Source organism: Haliaeetus leucocephalus, unplaced genomic scaffold (assembly GCF_000737465.1).
Source record: "Haliaeetus leucocephalus isolate CR32 unplaced genomic scaffold, Haliaeetus_leucocephalus-4.0 Scaffold151, whole genome shotgun sequence".
Lineage (NCBI taxonomy): Eukaryota > Metazoa > Chordata > Aves > Accipitriformes > Accipitridae > Haliaeetus > Haliaeetus leucocephalus.
Window position 1 is genome coordinate 4,708,926 of NW_010972587.1, and position 11,071 is coordinate 4,719,996.

Consider the following 11,071-nt stretch of genomic DNA (forward strand, 5'->3'; position numbering starts at 1 on the left):
TTTCAGTATTTTATACTGTTTAAAGAAATGAAAACATCTCCAATCCATCAAAGCACCTCTCTGCGTTCTGCCTTTACTCCAGGTATACTCCGGAGCACCGTGAACACATATTTTTTATATTTTACTACCAATATTTCCAAACAACCCTATTATAACAAGATTGCTCTTGGAATACGAGAGCTCCTTAATTTCTAGACTGTTTTCATTAAAGAATGACTGACAGTACACAGAAATTGAAGTTCTTTGACTTCAATATGAACAATCCAAGGTCATGGTCACACATACTTGTAAAATGATGTAGAAAGATACATTGGCCGTAAGGCATTTCAGTAAACAAAAAGCCCCAAACTATCAAACATGGTTCTTGGAATAGCAGATGTTGCTTATCTGCCAAAGTCACTGTAAGGTTTTAAATTTTATAAGCAGTGTACAAAATTTCCCATTGCTTGTAAAAAACCCTTCACAACCGTTTCTCTGTAATGTTTACTGTAATACCTGCAAAGAGGGCCAATAGTTAAAAAAATTTTTTCTCCTTTTGCAGACTATTAAAAATATTCAAGAAAGACTAGGTATAAATATGAAAGCTCTGAGCACAACTCTACTGTTAAGCTCAACCAAATGTAAATCAACTTAATTCCAATGTAAATAATGCATCAAATATTCTACTCTAAATATAAACCACAGAAAACAAACCTATGATGATAAATTTCATGGAACACTGAGTTGCATATCAATACAAATGCAAATGCATTGTGTTATTAATGCACAATTAAACAAACTGATCAGAAATAGAAACAGACTTACTCTGGTGGGCGAGGACCACGAGTAGCCCGTGTATCTGGTCTCCAGCCCTAAAAGAATGACACATTATTACACACCTACAGGGATCAGGATTAAAATACATAGTTCTCTCTTTCAACTTCCCCTGGAATATTTAAAATCAATGCCTTAAAGTATCTGTCTGACATATTTGACTGAGATGCTACTAACAAAAGGACAAAAAATAAACCCTTTTCATTGAAAGTTGATTCTTACAGATCATGAGACTAAAAGACTGAATATTAATCATGACACAAAGAATCCAGAATCCAGATAGTATCCACATCAACTATTAACAATGCATTACAAATAATCCATGTTCCTGAGGGTTTGTACAATCACTGCTCACAAGCTTTTAGGGTACATCATCCTTGTTGGTTGGGAACCAAGCCCTCAGCCAACCCTTAAACATAAACCACAATACCAACAGCCAGTTGGCTCACAAGGAACTAGCTCAGACCCCAAAGAAGCGCTGATATTCGATGTAACTGTATCATCTCAGCTTTCATATAGCAGCACACGATGATGAGTAAGCAGCTCCTGTGCTCACACTGTTTATTTTACATGGCTGTGTACCACACAGATCTCCAAACTCAACTGAGCAAGAACGTGGCAAGAAGAAAAGACTCAACCCAAAGCTCCATCTACTGTACTACAGCATTCTGAAAACAGCCAACAGCAAATCCCTAGGGAAGACTGACTGGGGCAAGCACGCAGTAACAATTCCCCCAACTAGCCTCCCAGTCTGAAAGAAAAAAAAAAAAAAACACAACAAAAAAACCCCGTGGTTCGGGGATGTTCTGAACCAGGGCCGGTATCTTTGTTTTCACACTCTTCAGCTCAGAGATCTCAGCATCACAGTCTGAATCGAGCAGACATCCTATTTCCAGCAGCGCCCTAACACCTTTCACGATTTGAGAGCAGTCACAAAACTTTTAAGTCCTTTCTTGCCACACACCCTTGTAGCCTGCTCCTGAAAAAGAAGTTCATAGTTCAGCAACACCACCCTCTAAAGTATTCAAAAAAGGGTATTCAGGTTTAAAAAAATAGTTTCTGTCCAGTAAGGTCACATATAATAAACACCACCACCTTGTGGTCAAGTATGTAAAAAATCGTCAAGAGATCTAACACAGTGTAGCTTTATTCTTAAGACAAAATGCAATGCATTACATCACAAGTATATAATTTTTCTGTATCATCTCAACTGTGATAAGATAAAGAACATACCACATTCTAGATGTTAAAGTCTTAATGTAATTCCTTTTCCAGAAGTCATTGAATCAGGAAGAAAGCAAATAAAAATAATCTGAAGACTGTCCACATTTACAGGGTGAAGCACATAGTTTCAACCTAATTTTGATCTGTGATTTATTTTTGCAAGCTACCAAGAATCATATGGACTAGGGAGTCTAAATTTGGAAACTGAGGGGCACGAGAAAGAGAAGAAAAAAAGGGATGAGAGATTAGAGAAAAATGGACATTTCTTTACTTTTACAACCTACACTAAACACCCCAAATGTTCTTGTTGGACACAGGTATTTCACTCTCAAAAGTCTGGTTAAAAGGTAACAATATAACACTGATATGATATCATTTACAAAAGGTCCTTTTTCATTCCAAATCAAACAAAAAAAGGAAAACAGCTACTTGGAGGTCAAACTCCAAGAATTCCTAATGGGGTCATCCAACAAACAAGGAAGTTAAATGGGTGCTTGGGGCCTGAGGGAAGATTAGCAATTTACTTCATGGACATAAAGTACACAGTATCTGTGAGAAAAATCAACTGTTATTTATGGTATTAATATTTACCTTAGCTATAATAAAAACAATGGCCCTCAGAATCCAAGATCTTATTGGTACTGATCAGGCTTTCAAAAGTTAGCCTGAAAGTTTCTGCTACAGTGATCTTGTGAGGGTTGCACACCTACCCTATCTCAAAACACAGACTATTGGGAATAGCTGGAAAACAAAATTCCCCTGTGTACTGAATGCAGAGCACTGAGATTCATCTTACACATCAATCTGAAATCGTGCCTTTTGAAATTATGGTTTGGGGGTTGCTTTACTTCACAGCTGTCTTGAAAAACAAAACCAGACACACCTGTTACCAGTTTCACCACGGGCCTGAGACAGCACACAGCACAGGTTCAAGCCTCTGTTGCTCTTAATTGCAAGCACTAGTTCCTTCCCAAGTTCTCCACACCCCAGTTAAGTACCCAGAATATCAGTTATTTTAGGACAGCTGTTTTTATTGGAAATTCTCACCTTCATGTGAGAAGCTGTTATGCTGAACTATCACTTTCTGACAAAAATAATTTCTTTGTAAGTTCCCTTCTCTACAGAACGCGTTATAACATCAAACTAACATACTTCTGAAGTATGATTAAAATATTTGTTAAAATGTCAAAGTAAGGAAGGGAAACAACCACAAGCCTTCTGGTAACATACCTGACATTTCTTCTTCCCCCTCGATGACAGCTGAGCCTGCCTTCGAGGGGATGCAGCGACTCCTTTAACTTCCAAATCCATGCAAATTCAACGACAGCCTTCAGAAAAAAGTGGAAAACAGATTTGAGAAAATCATGTATTTTTTATATAAGTACTTCTGTAAAAAAACATTATTGCATTAGAAAGACCGTGTCCATCACCAATAATTTGGGTATTCTCTTTGGCGAGCTACGAAACATTGCTGGCTTCCCTTTTTCACTGCCTCTTAATTTCAGTCTTTCCTTACCAATGCTTCACCCGATTCCTGTTCAAATTTACGTCTTTGCCTCGAGTTTAACTCCGTCTTTCCCTTACACTTCTCTATACCTTCTCACACCAGCGTTACTGCTTTGTTATCCCTTGACGACATCCAGCCTTTTTCACTCTTCACGTACGGCTGCTGCCTGGCTCTCAAGAGCACCCTGCCCTGGGACCAGGTATGTCCAGGAAGGCGTCAGGGCCCTCCTGGCCTCGGGAGCGACATTTTATCAGCGTGCTATCTCCCGCTCTGCCGGTTTCTCCTTCCGCACGGCCAGCATCGAACCGAAAGCCGCTCGTTTCACTCCCACAAACCAGACGCTCCGTTTCCAACCCGCCATCCGCGACGGCTGACCGTGTTTCGACCTCCTGAGCAGCTCCGAACTCCCCCGCGTCCTCTCCTTCAGACGCTCAGCTGCAGGGCCGGCCGGGAGGCGGCCACACGGCTGCCCGCCAACCGGACGGCCTGCCAGCCGTACCCCCGTTCCCTCAGGGGGGCTTAAAAGGAAGAGCCGCCATCTTCACGGGACCTCGAGCCTCCGGCCGAAACGCCGTACCCTCCCAGTCGAAGGTGCGAGAGGAGGAAAGCCTTGTGGCCTTTGACCGTTAAGGCGCCGCAGTCACTTTGCGACGCTTTAAGGGGAGAAATAAACATCGCGGGGCTCAGACGCAGCTCCACGGAGACGCCGCGTTTCCCCGGCAGCAGCCCAGGAGAGGCCGGGGCCCCGCTAAGGCTCTCCCCGGAGCGCCCTCACCGCCGGGCTGACAGAAAGAGCCCGCCCCGCCATCGCGGCTGCAGCAGCCCCGTCCCCCTCCCGCCCTACCTGCGCCCCGCCGGGTCCAGCGGCGCGGAGGGAGGCTTGGCACGATACCGCCTTCCCCGGAGGCGGGAAGAGGCATTCTCCGTTCGTCCTGAGGAAATGATCTACTCGGGGCAGGGCTGCCCGCCGGAACGGCCCCCCCGGCGCTCACCTGCGCTCCCCGCAGCCGCCGGTGAGGAAAGCTGGGCACGTCGCAGGGATCCGGGGCCTCAACTCGGCCCCCCGCCCCGGGCAGCTGGAATCGGAGACCTCGCCAGAGCAGCGGAAGGGTGAACGGTTGCGGCCCTGGGTCAGAATTACAGCTCAAAGCCCTACGGACAGAGGGACCGACCCGCCGCCGACAGCAAGGGGAGGGCAGGGCGCCAGCTCCCCTCCCAGCAAAGCTTTGACATTAGGTTCGGTCCACTTTAGTTCGGTTTACTCTGGGAGGACAGCCTCTACGCCATCACGATTTCTTTAAACGGTCCCAGTCGTCCTGAATGACCAGACCTAGGCCAGTCATTCTTAAAAAGCAAATTGCGCCCGAGTAGCAGTTTTGATTCATCCGTTCCGTCTTGGGGAAAGATCTGTCACCTCTTGAGAAACCCTGGCTTTTTGGTCAATCACTTTTCTACAGTTAGGCAAAAATCCCACTGTGAAACTACTAATACACTGGCCCTAAGGATGTACTCCTGGATGCTGCTACTTCCAAGCCTGTGTGATCCATTTTTAGAAACAAAGACGTGCCACGTTTCGACACAAAAGAGTGAATAATTTGCTCCGTTTCAGTGAGCGACACAGTAGCAGTTTTGGTCCCTTCAACTACAGTACGTTTCCTCCATAAAAAAAAAATCCACGTGTTATTTTCCTGCAAGAATAAAGATGGCAAAAGAGTTCAGGCATTATAACTGGCCTACTTAAAAGCTATGCAATTATAAAACAATTTAACAGCACTGTACTGTCAGACTTACCTGTAATGTAATTCCTGTCGTTAAAGGGTGGCAGTTCCATAGGCATGTGCGTTAAGTGAACAAAAAATTAACAGAAAATAAAGATATAGACAAAAGTTATTCTGGCAAAGGAAGAAAATGCTCTTCTTAACACTGACCTAAAAAAGCCACTATCAAGTTGGTATAGCATGTCAAAAAAAGAAACCCCACAGTTCTTGAATGATACATAGCAATACATCTGCTAATACTGATGTCAGAAAAAGTGTATTACAATGAATCAAAAGGCCAGATTCTATTGTGTTAAAATAAATATGAAACAGGGATATAGTACTAATAGGTATCAATTAAATATTAGGCAGCTGCTGAGCTTAACCAGGGACAGGTGGGGAAGCAATTAAGTGATCCAGTGTAATGCACTAAGGTTTAAATTGACATACAAAACAATACATCATTCCTGAGGAGACAGAAAACTCGGACTAATTATTTTAAAATAGCGTCTGTGGCTGAATTTCTCTCTCCAAATAAAGAAACTTGACTATGAATGTATCCCTGAGACTTAACCCATACTGCTTTTCACTCCCCCCTAGAAAAAAGTTTTCCACAAAGAGCTAAATTCATCAGTGCATGCTCTTTAATGAACTCAAGTAAGTCACAGTTCAAGTGGCACCATGCTTACTAGTTACAAAACATTCATGAAACATCTATTCTTTATAGTCTTAATTACAAGATACTCTAATATTTTAGTGAAGCGTCAGATATAATTACAGTGCATTATATACAGAGTACAGAAATATTTTTATAGGAAAAAAATAAATAGAAAAAAATATGTAAACATCCTGAGTGAAATTCTGCTGCCACTGAAGTCAGTTACAGAACCATCATAGATACAAGCACAGGCAGAATTTCACCCCTCTTTTTAAAGCATATAGCAGTGCACATAACTTCATTTGAAACAGTTTAAAGTGCATACAACAGTATAAAAAAAATTCATAGGCTTTTGGAAGTTTTACATATACAGATTTCATTCGTATCTATTACGTCTCCTCAATCCTATCTCTTTGGATTCAATGGCATCTTTGTGTATCATTTCTTGGTCTTCTACCACATCTGGCTCAAACTGATGTACTTCACATTCATCACATAATTCATGCTCTTCTATTTTGTAATCATTATCAACATCCTCAAGCAAATCTTCATTACTGTCATCTTCTCTGTCATCCATTTCTTTCTCTTGAGAATGTTCAGCAAATGACTGAATAAGATCTTCTAGTTTCTCATTACAAATGTGGCTGACATCTTATAATTAAAAAAAAAAAGTAAGTTTAAATTACTAGAAAGGCTCAAAATTTCAAGGGTCAGTTTAGAAGTAGAATTTTTTATTTGTTTTCTCTCTTTTATTAAGACTCAACTAATGCAAAAATTCCCCAAATTTCTACTGAACCATTCTTAACATTTAAGATTTCTCTTAGACTACTACACACCTCTTGGAAATCTCCAGTTGAAACTAATACACAATTTGATGTTTGGTACATTATGCAAGCATTACCCGCTGCCTCAGAGGTTCCCATCTGGGAATCCGCAGACTAAAGTTAGTCCAATACTAACAGACTGCTCAGGAACTCACATTCAAGAAGCCCATTTTAACAAAGTAGAACATGACTGTGTGGTCTATCCTAGCTCAATGTCTTTTAGCACCTATTCTTAAAAAAAATCATGATGTATCAAAAATTTGAAATTAGATACACCTCAAACAGGAATAATGGTACTCCTCCAGAATAAAATTAATTCCACACACATCACCTCAGATGCAGGAGCTGAACATCATTATAGTAAGATCTGTTTATTCTTTTAAAATATAAACTACTTAGTTATCCATCCTGCTGGATACCAAAGTACCTTTCATCTTGTTTTCTGATTTATCCAATCCACTTTCTTTCATCAGTCGTCTAATTGATTGGAGCTGTGTCATTATTTCATCTTTCTGTTCACAAGCTAAAGCATTAACACTAGAAAAAAAGACAGATGTCACCAGCTGAAAGATTACCTTGGAAGTGAGTGCTTGATAATAATGCTCCAGATTGTGGTATTTCTTTCCGTGGATAAACACCTTACTTAAGTTAGCAATTGGTTTAGCTCAAGCTTTTCTTTGAGAACTGTCTCTTGAGAAGTGGGGAGCCCATCACATACACCTACTGAATAATCTAGTCACTGAATTCTAACACTGGAGCCCCAATGGCCAAGGTTGAGTAACGAGTACTGAAAGAAACAATTATCCAAAGTGATTTTATTTTTAGTACAACAATGCCTAATACAGAACTTCACAGTTTAGAGGCTTTTCTCATTTATTTCAGATTTTGTTTACGCTCTCTCCTCCCCATCACTACTAGAAATTTGTTAGGCAAATTGGTCAGTGAATTTGCTGCTTAATAGTTCCAGCACATATTAAGTTCAGAAGCACACTAAAGGAACAATCACTAAATTCTGCATGTTTTAAACTCGGCTTCATGAAGGATGTCAGTCTACACAAAATGGACTGCATGGATATTTTTATTTCCAATAGATGGGTAAGGCTTCTTAAGAAAAGATCATCTCTAAAACCACAAGGAAGTTATATTACTTATTCCCTTGTTACACTACAACAGCGAAGTTATATTTCCCTGAAACACACACAATCACTTAACAGTGTTAACACTTAACATTTCGAAACACAAAAATAAGCAGCCATAACTTGATAACTAGTTTTGTCTTCTAATTATATCAAAAGGTGGAAACTCTTTCTGATACCAGAAATCCAATTCCCACATGGGCTTTCAAATGCTACCGAGCTTAAGTGTTTTTTTCAGTATTAGTCTCCTTGGTCAATATTCAAGTTTAACTTGTTAAGTGACAGTAGCGTGATTGTAAGTCTGAGCTTTTGCATATATGTTTGGTGAACAAGAGACAGGAGATGTCTGTGGAAAAGATCATGAACTGCAGAAGAAAACTATTACCTGCAAAAGGCTACAGAATCAATAAGTAATTAAAGAAGGTTCCTAAACAGTGTTCCTTACCTATATATAAGGAACATTTTTTAAGAACTCTCTGTCAACATTTTGGAGAATTTCAATTCACAGAAAACAATACTAACTGAGATGTTTTAGAAACACTCACCAGTTTGACAGTGGATCCAACTGAGTCAATAAAGAATTTAACATTTTCTCTGTCTGTGCTAGATGCTGCTCCAGTTCTAAAAGCTGATGCTCTAACAAAAAACAAAAGCAAAAAAAAAAAGGGAGGCAGGGCCAGGGGGATGGGGGCAAGAGGGAGAGAACATTGTAAGAAATATATTTACAATACCAAAACGATACTAATTTATATTTTTGGTTGGGCAGATTCAAAAACAGGAAGGTTTTTTCTCTATAAAATTCTAGAATATGAAAAGGGAGTGGTGAGGGTAAGAACAGAAGCCTTATTATGTGTGACCAGAAGTCCTTCTCATTCAATAACTTGTCTCCAATAGCACGCAAAAAGAGAACACCTTGGCAGAAACTGAGCAAGAATATGGCTCTCACCTTCCCAGCTTCAAGACTTCCTGAGGTAAAACTAGTGTATTTATACTTAATATAGTCATGAATTTGCCCACTCACACCTCGCAAATACATTCAACACTTAATGCACTAGAGTTGAGAGGAGTAACTCCTCCTAAAATACTATTAAACTGTGAAGAAAGAATAATGCAACACACAAGGATGGCAAGTAGGCAGTGTAGAAAATCACTGCTGAACCTGATTACAGATCTGGTGTACAGAGACACCAAAAGAGGCTGCTAGTTGTTTAATTAACTAAAAATGTGTCTGTACAAGGGGCAAAAAAATGTATGAAAACAGCTCAGCTTTGATGTGCCTGACTGTTTCTCCAAAGGAAAGCCTGCTTCTTGGCACATGCAGAATAGACTGAATCAGACAGTCAAGAGTGCTCCGTATCATGAAGAAAAAGAGAGTATCATTTATTCTATCTCTTCTACAAACAGTTAATGTTTTTGTCAGGTCTCCAATTTGACCCAGAAATTCAACAGACTCTGTAATTGTTTATCCATACTGTTCCACTATCAATACAGTTTAACTCTAAAGCAGATCATTATATCCTTTTTAAATACCCTATTAATTCTAAAGAGTATTAAATCCTATTTAAACATCCTATTATACTGAAGAAAATTGAACAGGTCTTAAGTAAGAAAAACATCAGACATTAAAAGGCAGACAACCATCCTGTATTAGTATAGCTGTTTTAAAGAATATTACCATTTGGAGATTTCAAACAAACCTCTACCAAGTGTTTCAAGTACACAGAATAACAAAGTGGTTTTTTGTAGGTTCCTAACTGCACGTAAGGAACTTAGAAGATGGTTCTCATTTAGCTAGACTGCATCAACAAAAATATGTAGCTTGTTCCAGCAGGAAATATGCATTTTTGGTGAACATATGCATTCTGAATGGCTATCTTACCCGTTTCCTTTGCCTTGTCTTCTGTACTTTTTTCCTTTTTGGAGAGACTTTCTTCATGTGACTTCATCTTTAATAAATATAATCATGTTAGAAGACTTCATCACTATTTGTATATTAAAAATAAAAATGCATTTAGAAATTTACTGAAATTAAATAGCAACCACAGAAATGTGCTCCATTAATGAAACTTTTATTCTGCCATGCCTTCTTCCCATCTTAAACTAACACTTTGGATTTTAAGCAGTGACAACATGACTGACAAAAGTTGTAAAAGAAAGCAGTTGCTATTTCAACTCCAGTTTTCAAAAATGAACAGAAGGAACCTTCTAGGTTACTGGATCCAGTCTCCTATCATTAACTAGGAGGTAAAACTTCTTTCTTAAAGTAATAAAGATGCTATTATAGAAATATTTACATCTCAGTCCCACAAGTGTAAAGAGTTTTGACACCCAAAGTATTGTTTTTATGATGTTTAAATCTTATTTACAAACTAATTAATTTTTAAAACCAAACTGGTCTGCCTTTATGTTCATCTTGCTAAGCTGTTGTATCTTTCTCACATACGAGATGATACGAAACTGACTATGGAAATGAAGATGCTGTCTCCAGTCCTGTTCAGGTTTAAGTGTTTTTTTTTCCCCTGAAGGCAAGCAACAATGTTCCAGGTGCACTCTCAGCACTGCAAGTGCTGTAACATCTCTTACTATAAAATAATAAATATCAAGACTGATAATTAAAAAAAAAAAATCCTAACTGATCATGTGTTCTACTTTTTTAATTTACTAATGGTAGAAAAGGTATCACATGTCACAGGTAACAGCCTATGTTGCAGCTGCTTGACCAAATGAGAAGTCCTAAATAAAAGATCTAGACTACTCACTATTCTATCTAATTGCTAATCTAAGACTATTACTCTGCAGGAGTCATCTATCTCCTTCCCATACTCAAGCTCATTCTGAAGAATGAAAAGGAAGTGAAATACTCATGAGGCTTAAGTTACAACCTCAGGTAACAGCACTGTTTAGGTTCTCAGATTCTTACTGGGGGGAGGGGGAGAGGAGGGGGTGCGGGGAGGGGAGGTGTAAGATTCTCACTTCTTTAAGTGTCTAAAAAAAGATCAGTGAGAAACCTTCATAAGGAAGAATCAGATATACTATAATTTTAACTTTGGAGCTCACATTCAAAAACAAACCGAGCAATAAATGGCTTTTGGACAACCACATAAATGGACTCAGAATTGGGGGGGGGGGGGGGGGGGGGGAAAAAACACCCC

At 39.6% G+C, this 11,071-nt stretch overlaps 1 protein-coding gene across 1 annotated transcript in view; it reads right to left on the reverse strand.

Moving 5' to 3' along the window:
• Positions 1 to 5,977: 5,977 nt before the first annotated feature.
• CCDC107 (coiled-coil domain containing 107) overlaps positions 5,978 to 11,071 on the reverse strand; it is an 8,489-nt gene continuing 3,395 nt past the window's right edge. The window contains exons 3-6 of the mRNA XM_010561795.1: positions 9,799 to 9,865; positions 8,465 to 8,555; positions 7,211 to 7,320; positions 5,978 to 6,610 (exon numbers count right to left, since the gene is read on the reverse strand). Of these exons, the coding sequence (XP_010560097.1) occupies positions 6,336 to 6,610; positions 7,211 to 7,320; positions 8,465 to 8,555; positions 9,799 to 9,865 (543 nt within the window). The 3' untranslated portion in view covers positions 5,978 to 6,335. The remainder of the gene's footprint in view (positions 6,611 to 7,210; positions 7,321 to 8,464; positions 8,556 to 9,798; positions 9,866 to 11,071) is intronic.